Raw genomic sequence first — 16701 nt, forward strand, 5'->3', positions numbered from 1 at the left:
AACTCCGGAAATACCTGGATCCCTCTTTCCTCTACTCCAAAATATAAGTTTCTTTCTTATTCAGAAATTTAGAAAAAGCATTTTACAAATACATTCTGCTTGTACCTTTACCTCTTCATTCTACCTCTGACTGCTTCAGACCATCTTCCCTGAAGAATGCACCAACAAGGTTTAAGGGAGACCCTGCTGTCAAGTCCTTTCCTTTGTTCTGATGTAGGACAAATGCTCTCAGACCAACCAAAAGGACATAAAGGATGTTCCCATTAGTTTGAGAACCAAACTCCACATATAGCTAAGGATCCTCATGAGTGACTCAGGCAAAACCTAACAGCACAAATCCAGAAAACCACACCAACTTCTTCATACTCTCTTCCCAACCCCCATCCCCAAACACCTGCCTTCCATCCCAACAGTGCAGCCTGCACATGTCACAGAGCAGGAACAATCATGCACGTATTCTCATCTAATGGAATGTGGGACAGGATAGATTTCTTAAACTGCTTTTAACCAATGTAATAAATGATCTCACTAGCTTAATTTACTTTAAGTCATCTCCTTAGTTAAAATATTTAGTATGTCCATTGAGGAGGAATTCATCACATCTTACCCTTCACAATTATGAGTAATTAAGCGCTCAACTATGAAACTGCTAAATTATCCTTGTCAGTGGGCACAGAAATGCCTTCCTGTGGGAGATGCAGAATTCAGACATTTATGATTAAATATTTTATTAAGTAAAAACCAATACTGGACTATTACAGGGCCTTATTGTTAGTTACTATGAATTGCTCACAGCACAGGATGGATCCTTCAAATGTATTCACTAGAATTAATACAAATTTACTTCTTCAAACAAATCTTGAAATCCAACTGTTAGAAAACCTGATAAAGCCACTATGTTGGCCTTAAAGAACCACTGCTGATAGCAGTGAGATAATAACCGGTGATTTATCTACTCCCCCCGCCCGCCCCGCCCTTGTCACCCCACCCCCAATCCCATTTATTTGCTACTCTACCACGGAACTGGAATTCTTTATGCAACAGACCTCAAAATTGCTTTCCACTTACATAGCTAAACTGAAAACTCATTTGATTTAGCTTTGTTAATATTTTATTATATATTAACTGGGGATAAGACTTAGCTTGATTGATGTGTGTACTTAATTCCTAGGCAGTACTTTAGTGCCTTCCCTGGAAGGGCTGAACTGTGGGTTCCTCCACATTTCCCTAAATGGGAACCGGTTCTACACTAGGCTGGAGAGGACAGGCATTTCTCAGGGAAGTGGTTCCTGCTGTTACCCACCGTCTCTGCACAATGTGGGCTTTACTGAATCTTTGAAGAGCCAAGGCATATTCAGGATGGACCAAAAGGTGAATGTTTGCTAGGACACAGATTAAAAGATCTTTTATAGTTAAACATTGGACTGCAATACTTGGAGTGTTTTTACACTCCTAGTCAGGGCAACAAAGGATCAATTGCTTTTGTTAGAACAAGGAATGCAACATCAGGAAATCTGAGAATTTTCTGTCTATATCTAACTATAAAACTATTGAGGTTCAAGAAATAAGGGGGGGAAAGGCACAAGAAAGGCCTGATTCAAATATCTGTGGCTGTAAACTCCATGTAGGCAAAGTAAACTCATAACAAGTCCTAGTCCAGGAGCAGGGCGACGACACAGAAATTCTAGGCAGAGCAGTGAGAGAAAAACTGAGGGGACAGCTTATGTTCACAGCTACAAAACACTGCTGAAAAGGGACCTCAAGGAACATCAAGTCCACACACCCATTGTTGGATGAAGAGATCATCCGGAGATGGTGGCCAAAATCATCGCACCACTGAGGAGCGTACAACCCAGAGAACTTCTGAAAACCAACCTAGTACTCTTCCAAATGTACTATACGGTCTTTCTAAATAACGTTTCTAGGAAAACAATAAACTTTTCATCATTTCCACTGAAAATGGAGCATTTGGAAATGAAATCACACGGCAGCTTTAGTAACTGTCAGACACTCCCATATGTACAAATGTCAAACTAGTTAGTCCTTTTCTTCCTGCCCCCCTGAAAACGGTCATTCCCCCAATCTTTCCCATCTCAATATATTCAACCCAGGTCCTCAGCCAGACTCCTAGTAGCCATCCTTGCCTTTTCCCTTTTGCCCATCCTCCCACACCCTATGTATGGGAGTATGGATACTCCCATATCCAGTAATTTCCAATTCCAAAACAAGAATAAAATATCTCAAAATTGTCTTCCTTCTCTCCTGAACTTCTGCAATGGTCTCTTAACCAGCCTTCCTGCTTTCTACTCTTGCTCCATTGTTCCAATCGACTGTACAGGCAATAGTGGCAGTTTTAAACATACAGAGGAGATCACTTCCCTCCCCTGCTCAGAAGACCTCAGCAACTTCTCACTGCAAATAGTATAAAATGCAAAGTCCTCACTGCAGCTTAAGGCTTTGCCCTGTCTATGTCTCCAGTCTTAAGTCACCTTCCCTCTCGATGGTGGTATGCCAGACACAATAGTCTCTTCTCACTTCATAACCATGTCACTCTCTTTCGCATCAGCCCACATCCACACTGTCCCCTCCACCTGACACAGTCCCCCGGACTTTTACCACAGCTATCTTCTGCTCCTTTTTTGGGTCTCAGCTTCAATGTCAGCACAATAAAGAAGCATTTCCAACCTCCACATCGAAGGTGGGCTTCCTCCTCGCCTCTAATCTCTTCCCTCCTCACCCTTTTTTCTTTGTATCACTTTCCATAGTTCATCATCCTTACTCAACTGTTACTGGTCTGTCTTCCTCACTAGAATATAATTTCCACTATGCCCATCAGTTTTACTCATCCCTGTATCTCCTACTTCTAAAACACAAACAAAAAACTCTGGCACCTCTCCCTAAATGTTTACTGAATAAATTAATGGATGAAGGTCCGCCTGTCTCAATGTCCTGATGTATATAACATGAGGAGTGATGCTTACCTTCTTGAGGAATTAAGAAGATAAAAGCAAACCTTTTCATAGTATCTATCAGATGATGACAATTACTTTTCTTCATAAATATAGGAAGTGTGGGATCTCTGCTACTTAAAATAGGTAACAGCAAATCACTTCATATTTGTGGGCCTCAGTTTCTTATCAAATGAAGAGGGTGATACAGATCAGGGCTTTTCATTCTCAGCATGACTGACATTTTGGACTAGCAAATGCACTGGTGTCTGTCCTAGTAGCATCCCTGGCTTCTACCCACTAGATGCCAGTAGCAATCCTCATCCCCAGCTGTGACAACCAAAAATGTCTCTAGACATTGTCAAATGTTCCCTGGGAAGCAAAAGTGTCCCTGGTTGAGAACCATTGAAATAAATGATTGTCAAAACCTTGATACTCAATAATACATTTAAAACTAATACCAATCGGGGCAGCCCAGGTGGATCAGCAGTTTAGCACCCCAGAGCCTGATCTTGGAGACCTGGGATCGAGTCCCACGTTGGGCTCCCTGCATGGAGCCTGCTTCTCCCTCTGCCTGTGTCTCTGCCTCTATCTCTCTGTGTGTCTCTCATGAATAAATAAAATCTTTAAAAATAAATAAATAAAACTAATACCAATCAACCTGAGAAAGACAAACTACCAAAAGCTCAAATTAAAACAATAAATCATGAAATATATCAAAGAAAAATCTCATTAACAATTAATTGAAACCTTCAAAATATTTCCAGTGTCAGACTGACAGAGTAACTGTCTCATCAATACCAGGCTATTTATTATCAGCACTTCTACTTAGTACTGCAGTTGTGTCTTAGTACAGACAGTAAAATAAAGCAAGAAAAAGAAATGAAAACATAAAGGTTGGCAGGGAAGAAGTAAAACTGTCATTATTTATAGGTGACACAACTGTCTATGTAGAAAATCCAATCCAAAAGACTCTACAAGGGACGCCTGGGTGGCTCAGTGGTTGAGCATCGGGCTTCGGGTCAGGGCGTGGTCCCAGAGTTCTGGGATCAAGTCCCACATTAGGCTCCCTGTAAGGAGCCTGCTTCTCCCTCTGCCTGTGTCTCTGCCACTCTCTCTGTGTCTCTCATGAATAAATAAATAAAATTTAAAAAAAACCCAAAACCCAAAACAAAACAAGACTCCACAAATAATTTACTAGAATTAGCAAGAAAATATAAAATCAATAAATAGGAGGTTAACATATAAAAAACTCAATTATATTCCTTTGTGTTAGCAAGAGCTTTAAAAATGAAATTTAATAAAATACCACTTATAATAGCATCAAACAACATGAAATACAAAGATTAATTTAACAAAAAGTCTAAGACCCATACTCTAAATAAACTGCAAAAACATTGCTGAGAGAGTGTAAAGACCAAACCTAAATAAATGGAGATTATTCCATTTTCATAGACTGGAAGAGACATCACTGTTCAGATGTAAATTCCACCCTGATTCATAGATTTATCAATCACACTCCCAGGGGGCTTTTTTTGTGTGTGTAAATCGACAAGTTGATTCCAAAATTTATGTGGAAATTCTAAAGATGTAGAATGGCCAAGACAATCTTAAACAAGATTAAAGTTGAAGAATGTACACTACTGGATATTAAGACTTCTAAAGCTACAGTATTCGTGACAGTATGGAGCAGCATAAGTACAGATAAAAAATCCAGAAAGACAGCCATACATTTATAGTCCCTTGATTTATGTCAAAAGCACCAGAAGCACTACTGCAATTCTATAATAAAAAGAGTGGCTCAAAAAAAAAAAAAAAAAAAAAAAAAAGAGTGGCTCTTTGCAATAAATGCTGCTGAAACAACTGGCTATCTGTATCGGAAGAAAAATGAAAATTTACATCACATAATTCACAAAAATTAATTCAAAATAGACCTTAGACTTATTTATTAAAGGTAGACAGTAAAGCTGGTAGAAAAAAAACAGGAAAATACCTTCATGACTATGGGGTAGGCAGAGATTTCTTAAGCAGAACAGAAGAAAATATTGACAAATTGGATTCCATCAAAATTAAGAACTCCATGTTCTCATATACAGTTAGTATTCTCAATATTCTATAATGTATTCTCCTACTACTAACAGAGGCAAACCACAGATAGGAATAAGATCGCTGCAGTACATATATCTAACCAAAGGCTTGTACACATATAACAAATAAAGAGCTCCTACAAATCAATAAGAAAAACACAACCCAACCAGAAAAGGCAAAAGAACTGAATGGGCACATCATAAAGTTATCACTATGCATATGGGAAATACAAATTGAAGTTCAGTAAGATACACTATAGACACCAAATAGAATAGCTACAATCGCACAGACTGGCAAGGGACTGGTGAGAATGAGGGGGCAGATAGAACTCTCATTAGTAGATAGAACTCTCATTAGTAACTAGTGGGAACATAAGACTTGGTATAATCACTTTGGAAAAATTGTTTGGCAATATTTACTAAATCTAAACAAGTACATATCCTATTACCCAGTAATTTAATTCCTAGATGCAGATTTGAGAGAAATGAGTACATATGCCACCCAAAGACAGGTAGGAGAATGTTTGTAGTAGCTTTATTCATAACAGCCAGAACTGGAAACAATCTAAATGACCATTAATGGCAGAATAAATAAACACATTGTGGAATAGCCACACCATGGACTACTGTACAAAAAGGCCAACAATAAAAAAAGAGAAACAAAACAAAACCTAAGTATTGCTACATGCAACAACTTGGGTAATCTCAAGAACAGGTGAATATGTTACAATTATGATTTCATTCATATGAAGATCAAGAACTGGCAGTACACACAGAAATCACAGTGGTGATCTTAAGAAAGGGGGGTGGTGTTGCCGGGGTAGGGAGCCTTTCAGGGTGCTGTAAATGTTCCATCTCTTGATCAGAGTGGGGGTTACATAGGCATAGCTATGTGTACAATTTTACTGAGTTGTATACTGACAATTTGTATACCTTACCATGCATATTTTACATCAAATTTTAAAAGATCAGTAGTAGTATATTTATGTGATTTATTCGCTGGAAGCTTTTACTTGGAGTAGCTAGAGTGCCTGGACCATAAAAGAATTTCCCCCAATTAGTTAAAAAATAAGAGTAGTGACTGATACTCAATTCAGTTCTGTATCCTGATTTTCAGACTGGCATATAAAGCTGTCCTCCTGCATATACTAATGAAATGCTTCACATAACTCAAGTTCTTAAGTCTTAAACAATTTCCTACATCCAAAGTGTTTTATTTTTACAGTCTGGACTTTAATTTAAAAAACTGCATAGCAGTCAGCCCTTTCAAAATAGAAAAAGCCCACAGAAATTATTTCTACTTTAAGCCCTGCTGCCACATTGCTCTGGAATTCCTCATGCCCAGGGCTCTAAACAACAAGAAAAAATTCAGGAGTTCCCATCCAAATGCCTTAATAACTAAGGCCATTACTATTGGTTTTTTTCTTCCCTTTCTAAGGAACTGAATATACTGAAGTAATTAAATGTTTTAGTTTTTCTTAAGGAGACAGGGAAAAGAAAGCAATTCAACATTGAACAGAAAAACCATTTATGGAGATAAGAATCTCCTCCCCAAACCAAAACAACAACAACAACAACAACAACAAAACACCCTAATTTTTGCACACCTCTAAGACTTTCAGAGGATTCCTGTATCTGGCAACAGTTATAGAAAATAAGTCATCAACAAAGTTTCAAAACGTTATTCTTAAGCAGCCTTCATCTCTGCATTTAACTGTGAAAGTTGGGGTGTCATTTTTTTCAGTTTTAATGACATTTTAAGAAGCTACTCTTAAGTTAGGAGGAAAAAACCCCTAATTTTTCCTAGGCTAAACAATTCTCTGTAGTTTTCTCCCCAAATTCCTTTGACTCAGCAACCATATACTTCTGAAAACAATCTTCAGGAATAACCATAAATACTGCCTAAAATATGTGTTCTCATTTTTTAAAAACTAACCTCAATATCCTGGAAATAACCAAGGATAGGAAGCCGACAGCTACACAATGTACTGCACTTTTTGAAGTGGAATATGCTGTGGGAATCAAACATGTTTTGGAAGACTATTTAAGAATATAGAAAAACATGCACAATACATTGTGGGGTTTTTAAAAAGCAAGTGACCACAGTGTGTGTGTGTGTGTGTGTGTGTGTGTGTGTGTATATGTATATATATATGTGTATATATATATATATCTTATTTTCATCTAAATATTTATGTGCATGGAAACAAATGAGCTGTGTGCTAGCATGTTAACTGGGCTCTCTTTAGGTGGCAGGATTACAGGAAATTTTATTTATTCTTTTCCTTTTTGAGTATTTAAACTTTCCTACAATGAAAACATAATACTTTTGCGCTGAATTTTTTTTTTTTTTTTTAGTCTTGTAACTTAAGTTCAAGTTAGGTTATTAAGCAATCTGCTTGCCTAGCATCCTTTCTCCTAATAAAGATCATCAAATTTAATTATAATTAGTCTATTAATAAAATGCTCAAGCTTTGGGCTTCTAACTCAGGTCAGCAGATGAAAAAAGACCTTGCTACAAACTAGTACTACAGCTGTGAAAATGAATGAACTGGAGCTATGGATATTCATGTTGATGAATCATACAATACTACCAGGGGATAAAGCAAATTGATGAATACATAAAGTATAAAACATGCAAAATAATACTACATATTGTTTAGGGATACCTACCATATGTGGTAAGTATAAACAAATATATGACAATGATAAACACAAAATTCAAAACCATGATTACTTTTGGGTCTTGGGTGATAAAATCAAGGAACGATATTCAGGGGATATCAAATGTGCTTATAATTTAGAATTCTTAAACTGGTTGATAGGCATAAGAGTGTTCATTATGGGGATCCCTGGGTGGCGCAGCGGTTTAGCGCCTGCCTTTGGCCCAGGGCGCGATCCTGGAGACCCGGGATTGAATCCCACATCGGGCTGCTGGTGCATGGAGCCTGCTTCTCCCTCTGCCTTTGTCTCTGGCGCTCTCTCTGTCTCTCAGTCTTTCATGAATAAATAAATAAAATCTTAAAAAAAAAAAAGATTTTAAGAGTGTTCATTATGTTATACTTTGTATCTTTCAGTATTAGATAAAAGGGGGGAAAGCCATCTATGGCTTTTAGGATTTGAATGTCTTCTAGAATCCAAACCCAAATTATGTCTATTCCCTATAGGTCGTTCTTATCCTCTCCTTAAATCAATTCTTTAAATTCAGGTTTCTGGATTTCAGACATTTAAGACATATTTGTAGACAGACTGTACTATGCATTTGTGTGTGTGTGTGTGTGTGTGTCTGTTTTGCGGGGGGGGGGGGGTTATCCATTCAAAACACAGTAAATAAGAGGCAGTGTAATATGGAAGGTTGATGTATCTGCCCGAGGGCAATATGTCCCTAAAGCTGTTATTCAAGGCAGCTATGCAACGGGGTTTAAAATCCAATGCTTATTCTCATTATCAACCTGAATAGTAATTTAACTAATCGGTGGTTCATTTGAGATGTCTATATTTGCCACACACAATCCAAACAGCTGTAGTCATTGGTTGGAAGGCATAGTCTCTGTGGAGACATCAATATGCAAAGAAGGGCAAGACCTAAAATCCTTCTGTTAATTCTCCACCCAGCTGTTAAGTGCATTTGTGAAATTAGAGTTGACCTATAAATGCACTGTAATGTTTTAAAATGTAGTGTTTAAAAAAATCAATATGGTTAGGGAAGTGTACTAATTAGACAGCATCCGAGCAATTACAAAGTCAGTATTATGTCAACATACATTTTTATTACCCTGAGTCTAGTAATCATCTAAGACAGAGACCTCCCAACTTCCTATTAAATATGTCCTTCCCAAATTACCAGCTAAAATCAGTCAATACCCTCTCCTTGAATTCTGTGGCTAAAGAAATGGATAAAAGGTAATGGGTTAAGTTTAGAAGTAAAAATCATAGCAGGTTCTTCATTTCACATGAAGACTGACTTTGGCATAGTGGTAAACCTTACTTAAGGAGCAGGTCAGATAGTCCACTCCTCCTGCCCCCAGCAACCCAAGAAGCTAAAGTAGGATAACTCAAGTAGGTGAAGCAAAATAAATTTTAATACCATGTACCCCACATCTTCAAGCAACATGGCATAACAATGGGTCTTCAGGAAATAAAATACAGTGAATGGATACTGAGCAACTAGAAAAAGTGAGTTTGTTCCTTTTTTTTTTTGTTTTTTTAAATCTTTTTTTTTTTTTCTTCAATTTTTATTTATTTATGATAGTCACAGAGAAAGAGAGAGAGAGAGGCAGAGACACAGGCCGAGGGAGAAGCAGGCTCCATGCACCGGGAGCCCGATGTGGGATTCGATCCCGGGTCTCCAGGATCGCGCCCTGGGCCAAAGGCAGGCGCCAAACCGCTGCGCCACCCAGGGATCCCGAGTTTGTTCCTTTTAAACAAAGACTTGACTATCACAGTGACTAAGAGAGTCACAAATAAAAGTGCATTAAGTAGCTGTAGTTTCTATTAACCAAGGATCTAAAATTAATGTTCACATGAAGAAAAAAGGTAGCTGTTCCCAAAGTGCTTTTTTGGCCACAAAGACCATCTGTGAGGACAGCCAATTCCAAGATCAACAGCAAATAACACGGCCAGGTGTGTGAACCCTGTAGTGAGTTTTATTTATTATTATTATTATTTTAAAAAGTCTTTTTTTTAAATTTTTTTTTAAAAGTTTTTATTTATTTATGATAGTCACACACAGAGAGAGAGTGAGAGAGAGGCAGAGACATAGGCAGAGGGAGAAGCAGGCTCCATGCACCGGGAGCCCGACGTGGGATTCGATCCTAGGTCTCCAGGATCGCGCCCTGAGCCAAAGGCAGGCGCTAAACCGCTGCGCCACCCAGGGATCCCTGTAGTGAGTTAAAGTTTTCTACAAACATTCTCATTTTTGGACATCTACATCAAGAAATGAATTCTACATCAAGTATACATTAGTATGATTCCTGTAGATCTTCATACTGGTAAGAAAATCATGTTTTTTATCGCATTCTTTGTAATTAAATACCAAAAATTTACCTAGCCATTATAAAAAAATTTTTTAAGCAAGTTCAGTGTATCCTGATGCAATATTTAGAGCTACTTATCATAAATTCAAAGGCAAATAACATGGTTTAATGGTTTGATAAGAAGTAAAAGACAAGATGAAAAATGAAAAACCTATGAAAAATAAAAAATCCTAGGGAAAAAAATCAATCTCACTCTAGAGTCTATTCTTAAGTATGAGAACCAGGATGCCATCTTCCTTTTTAAAGCAAAAGTGAAAAGTACATTTAAGCAAAATGGACATAAAAGTGAAGATTTAGAACATTTCTATGTTGTATTTCTCCACATTTCTGCCAGCAACCATTGGAACACCTCCAGTTAGATACCACAAAGGCCACCTTATCACCCCCTGAACCCCAAACAGAAAATGTTCTCTGTCACATGTGCTCAGGTTAGAAATCTGGGCATCCACCTTGACTCACTGGTTTTTTTTTTTTTTTTTTTTTTTTTTTATTATTTATTCATGATAGTCACACAGAGAGAGAGAGAGGCAGAGACACAGGCAGAGGGAGAAGCAGGCTCCATGCAGGGAGCCCGACGTGGGATTCGATCCCGGGTCTCCAGGATTGCGCCCTGGGCCAAAGGCAGGCGCCAAACCGCTGTGCCACCCAGGGATCCCCTTGACTCACTGGTCTTATTCACCCCCTAAACCCAACCATCTAGTCATGCTGATACTACTACCTAAATCTGCTTCTTCAACCATACTGCTACCATCCCAGTTCAGACTACTAATATCACTTATCAAATAATTTCTTTGAAAATGTGGTCAAGGGACACCTGGATGGCTCAGCAGTTGAGCATCTGCCTTTGGCTCAGGCCGTGATCCTGGGGTCCTGGGATTGAGTCTTGCATCTGACTCCCCACAGGGAGCCTGCTTCTCCCTCTGCCTGTGTCTCTGCCTCTCTCTGTGTCTCTCATGAATAAATGAATCAAGTCTTAAAAAAAAAAAAAAGTGTGGTCAAATGTGTCAACTTTTCTCAATCCCTTAGACTGTCACTGAGGGAAGAATTACATGTACTGTTTTGGAGTGTTAACCAAGGTAATACCTTCCTTCAGAGAACAACATAATCAATGGAGAATCACAGGAATAATAATAAAAGATAAAACTGAAACCATGCCCCACAGGATTAATGAGGTTAAAACAAGCCCAAAGTGTAAAGCTTGTTTTTCAGAGAACAGTTGCCCCCTCATCAGCTATTCTATCTTTTCAGACCCCACTAACATATCCATCAACTGTCTCTGCAGAAGCCTGGACTCAAGGTCATCTGATACAGTTCCAGCCTATGAACAAGCAAAGCCCAGCGTTCCTTGCTGGATATAACCCAAGATCCCATTCAGTTCATGTCAGTTCTCAGAGCATGCCTCTAGCAACCTTCTTCTCTTTGTCCTAAGATACCATTTTGATGTCAGGGCTCAATTTTGTCCCATTCTGGTGTCAAATCCTCACCCCAAAGTGAACATGGGATGTTACATACGTTTGCTCAATGATCACAATCCATCTTTTCTCATTAACAGCTATGTAAGTTTCCCTGCCCTTTTCATCAATACGTATATAATCTCAACCCCTCTGATTATAAAACATTTGTTCTCTCCCTCCTTGGAGGAGGCAGATTAGAAGCTAGTCCTCCAGTCTCTTCTTCTGGCTGCTTCTTGAATAAACTCTTTCCTTGCTGCAAACCTGATATGTCTCAGTGACTGGCTTTGCTGCCCACTGGGCACATGGACTTGGGTTCCATTACAAATTTGCTAGCTTCAGAGCTGCAATTTTATTCTGAATTTCTGCCCCAAGATAATTGATTCTACAAACCAGAAAAACCCCAATGATCATCACTTTCTAACATACTGATTATTTTTAAAAAACTAAGCAAGCTAGCAATAAATATGATTTAATGTTGATCTTGAAGTTATCTTGAAGACATCTATCCTCATGTACAATTTGGGTGGCCAGAAAGTAAAATATATCTATAACCTTCCATGACAGAGACTCAGGAAGGGAAGAGGGGATTATATGATCAGATGAAAAATAAAGAGCTAAAGACTTACCGGAAGGCTTGATTCAGAATTTGATAATGAAAATGTTCTGGTGCCAATCCTATGACCACAGCGTTAGGATCACTTGTTTGTATGCCTGGGAATGGAAAAAAATATGTAATTGTTAACAGCAATGATATGTTTTATAATAAAATGGCTTTAGTCAATCAAATACAAATTTTTGCTGTAGCCATACTCTGAAATTTAAGATATTATCCTGCCCAATGTACTTTGGAGGTATAAGCAATACTTAAAAAAAGTCTCCTAGTATTTTTGCATATTCTTTTTCCATGGTGTTATAGCTACTCAGTAACTAGAAGATCTCAATGGAAACTTGTAACTTGATGTTCTCAAACAAGTGACAATTTCTAACTTTAAAAAGCTTTACTGATTACAATCAACAAGAACAGCGATGAGTTCTCTATGAGCTATCAGATCAATAGCAACTGATGAGGGACTAAAAGTCTAAGAGGCAAGGAAATTAAACTTTCTAATTGACACAGCTGAGGTTAACACATTCATGATAAATACGGAATGCCTATAGATTCTACAGGTTTCTACTTAATGCTTAATCCACTCTTAGTTCCACAAATATTATTCTATAATTAAAGCATATTTTAAAGTCTTGGTATCTGATAACAGAACTTCAGATATGAAAACCAAACAGGTACATTCACTATTACAGTTATTAAAAGTCTGATGAAAGGTTTTGTGGCTTATCTATATAACTAAGCCTATTTGCCTCACTCAATGCCTGCCCTGAAGCATTCTTATTGTCAATTCCACCAAAATGTGAGGGGAAGAAATAGAGCAGAGACCTAGATTCCCAACTTCCTCCTTATAGTAGCCACAAGTAGTGAGTAATTCAGAAATGGTAGTGCACCACCATCTGAGCACTGGCTATCACTGCTTCCAGGTCTTTGCAGTGGAAGATCTGGATAATGTGTATTTTTTCAGAGAACAAGGGAGTTGATAATGACATCTTTTTTTTTTTTTTTTTGATAATGACATTTTTGATTCAAAATTAGTAATATACAGCTTATTTGATTTTTATATTTGTATCTCTTTTCACTTACACATAAAATCATGGGTACTACCAATATTAGCATAATTACTACTTTGCTTTATCCTGTATCTATAATTTAAAAATAATACTATCAACATTACTAATAACACTAAGACTATCGAATGTAGTTTTTACCCTTAGAATTTATCACACCATGAACAATCAAAATATTGTATTTTAAAGTCATTTGAAGTAACTCTTTTCTCTAAGTGGTTTATGCCACCAACTTGATACAGAATTAAATTTACTTGTTTCAATTTGATTTTAGTTTTCAGGGACTGGATTATTTTTTACCATTTAGTTGTCTTTTAAATATGCAAAATATTTACATGGTTCCAAAGGCAAAGCTATACAAAGTACTTTTAGAGAAGTTTTGTCTCCTAATCCATTTCTCCCTTCCTTCCCATTTAGATAACTACTTTTCCTAGTTTCCCATTTATTCTTCTTCTTCTTTTTTTTTTTAAAGATTTTATTTATTTATTTATGAGAGACACAGAGAGAGAGAGAGAGAGAGAGACAGAGAGAGAGGCAGAGACACAGGCAGAGGGAGAAGCAGGCTCCATGCAGGGAGCCCGATGCGGGACTCGATCCCAGGACTCCAGGATCACGCCCTGGCCCGAAGGCAGGCGCCACCCAGGGATCCCCCCATTTATTCTTCTTTAGCTTCCTTTCACAATTATAAGACAAATCCATAGATCTCCATTTCCCTCTCATTTTCTTACACAGAAAATATGTAAGGTTTTCTACAACTCCCTTTTTCACTTCATATAGCTTATGAAGACCACTCCTTATCAAGAGACAGAATTTGCCCTTACTTATATTTCAGCTACAAGGCATTCTATTTTGTGGACATATCATAGTTTAAACAATCCTTTCCAATGAACATTTGGGTTGTTTCCAATCCTTTGTTATTTCAAATAAGACCGTAACAAACAACTTTGATTGTATGCCATTGTGTATTTTTGTAGCCACCTCTTAGGAATAGATTCCTACAAGTGGCAGTTCTGCTTCAGATACATTTTGCTAGCTATTGACAAATCTCCATAGGAGGTGCACTGTCAGCATTTAGATCCTTTTAAGAAATGTATTTTCTGTTGGCTTCTGTTCCTTAAAATTATAATTCTGCTTGATACAGTGTTCTATTTCCTGAGAAGTTTTGAGGTTCTGCCTAATGATATACAACATATTCATGCTGAATTTCCCTAATCATTATTTGTAAAGCCATCATATGGTTTTATAATGAGGCTTTTATGCCCATTTTTCCATATTGTGTCATTTCACTCTGTCATTTATAAAAGTAATGTGGCAAAGCTTCATAAAACCAGGGTATTTTCCCAGAGTCTGTTAATTTTTCCAAAGAGAAAATAGTTTTATTTTATTTTGATTGAAAATACTTTATGGGCATTGCAAAAACCTCACACTATACAGAATACCTTTTTTCACAATATTATTAAGATTTATTCATCAGTCTCAAAAGCCAAGTCTAGCATAAATATAAACTCCCTATAATCAATCATTTTTAAGTGGGATCAGATTAATTCTATTAACAAAAACTGAAATAAAATGTAAGATTCCAAGACTTATTTTTAAGTAAGTAGATCTTAGTTTATCTCATTTATTCAAACTAATACAGTGACTCCTAGATTAAGGATTATAATACACAAAGTGATTTTGACCTGTGTTTTTTCAAACTGTGGGCCATGATTCATTAGCAGATTGTGAAGCTAATTTGGAGGGCTCTAAGCAGCATGAAAATCAAACAATTAAATAAACCAAATAGAGAATGGAGTACATTTCCAAAAGTAAGTACTGTTTAACATACATAAACACAAACATATATCTACTGGGTTACTATATTATGTGTGCATACTGTGGACTGTGGTCAAAATAGGTTTGGGAAACATGAATTTAGATTAAAACTGTTGACCATTTCCATAATAATAAGAGGCAATCTGACAAAGACACTTGTAAATGTCCAGTTTTAGAATGATTTGTAAGCAAATATGAAGAACCAATTTCTGTGTCTTTCCAATTTCCCCTACCTTTGAAATCAGGTAGTGCCCGATCATCCACTAGCAGCATGGGTCGAACCTGTTTCTGCTCTACTAAATTTCTGGCTGCAGTCAGAGAAGTGAATATTTCATCTTCAGAGATATCAAACTCCAATTTTTTCAACCTATCCAAAAGGTCTTGCTTGCTCTCTTTGGTTGTATTGGTCACAAACCTAACGATTACAGAAGCACCGCGTAACCTGGGAAAGTAAAATTTAGATGTCAATAGGCAGCTTTTACATCCTAATCCCCATAAAATCTAATTTGATAGCACTTGCCAAAGGTCAGAAAATGAAGAGTAAGTCACCATGTAAAAATTTTTACTGCTAATGAGCTTTTTTACAAATTATCCACACCCCGTGGACTGCTTCATCTCCAAAGGATGCAAAGTCAAAATGTAAAACCTATGTCTACCTTTTTGAGAGTCTTCTATAACTAAGTTTTGCCACAGGGTTTTAGTAAAGTGAAAAAAACAAAGCTTGGTAACCACTGTACTCACAGATTATGAAAGATAAGTTACCTTAGAGATTATCTACTAGTACAACCTTCTCTTAAATTTGGGACAACAGAAGCCAAGGAGTTAAGTGAATGCTCACTTTGCACAGCTGGGGTGTGTGTGTGTGGCAGTAGGAACTCCGATCTATGCTGGTACAGCTTCTGATCTATATCAACAGAACAGAGGATACTTCAGAATGTTTTTCCCTTCTTCCCAATTAGTGGCTCAACACTAATTGTTACTAAGTTAATAGGCAGAAGCTGTCTGGAAAGCTCAAAGAAACATTCCAGTTGTCCAGACTGAAATGTGTTTTCCCCCTGAACTACCTACATACAGGATTGTTTGATTTTATGATCTGCTTCTGGAACCTAAACTGGTAAGCCGGTACCAGAGAGACAATTCATGATAGTCTAGCTTTCTTTACAAATGGAAATTATTTTGTTAGACCTACAGTATTTTAATCCAAAATCTAAAAATAATTTTAATTTAGTCACAATTTAAAATTTTATATCAATATCCTGTTGCTTTTTTTTGGATGGCTCAGTCGGTTTTACACCTGTCTCAAATGGACACAAAACCTAACAGCACCAACCACAATTAAAACAAGCAAGCAAATAAATCAGAAAAAATATTTTTAGGTATTCACCCAAAGAGCATTAAATGAATTTCCATGATTAAATGGTTTGCTGTAATTATGATTACCTGTACAGTGTCTGTGTGAGAGCTTTTCTGAAAAACACATTAAATGTGGTGGTTTACCTCTCAAAAGAAACTGATTACTTCAACAGAACTACTACCAATAGAATTAAAAATGAACAAGTACAAGTATGGAAATTACCACATCACTTTTAATGTGGATTAAAAAAAAACTTTTCTTTTGACTAGTCCTTCAACTTCCCATAGTCTCTTTCCTTCCACAGAAACCAAAGCCAGCAGTGACAGAGTCTAG

At 37.2% G+C, this 16701-nt stretch overlaps 2 protein-coding genes across 13 annotated transcripts in view; one reads left to right on the plus strand and one right to left on the minus strand.

The window, feature by feature from the left end:
• The window catches only part of KATNAL2 (katanin catalytic subunit A1 like 2), a 115341-nt gene that overhangs the window by 98044 nt on the left and 596 nt on the right, over nt 1–16701 (plus strand). The window lies entirely within an intron of this gene.
• Nucleotides 1–16701, minus strand: part of HDHD2 (haloacid dehalogenase like hydrolase domain containing 2) — a 56477-nt gene that overhangs the window by 28714 nt on the left and 11062 nt on the right. For 7 of the 9 annotated variants that reach the window (XR_012032595.1, XR_012032596.1, XR_012032594.1 and 4 more), the window contains exons 3-4: nt 15248–15456; nt 12152–12236 (exon numbers count right to left, since the gene is read on the minus strand). Coding sequence is in view for 6 of the 9 variants with exons in the window: in XM_072829499.1 (XP_072685600.1) it covers nt 12152–12236; nt 15248–15456 (294 nt within the window). In the remaining 3 variants the exon portion in view is untranslated. Of the gene's footprint in view, nt 1–12151; nt 12237–15247; nt 15457–15852; nt 15919–16454; nt 16688–16701 lie in introns of those variants that run through there. The other 2 variants (XM_072829502.1, XM_072829501.1) reach the window with 2 other exon arrangements.

Source organism: Canis lupus, chromosome 6 (genome assembly GCF_048164855.1).
Source record: "Canis lupus baileyi chromosome 6, mCanLup2.hap1, whole genome shotgun sequence".
NCBI classification, from domain to species: domain Eukaryota; kingdom Metazoa; phylum Chordata; class Mammalia; order Carnivora; family Canidae; genus Canis; species Canis lupus.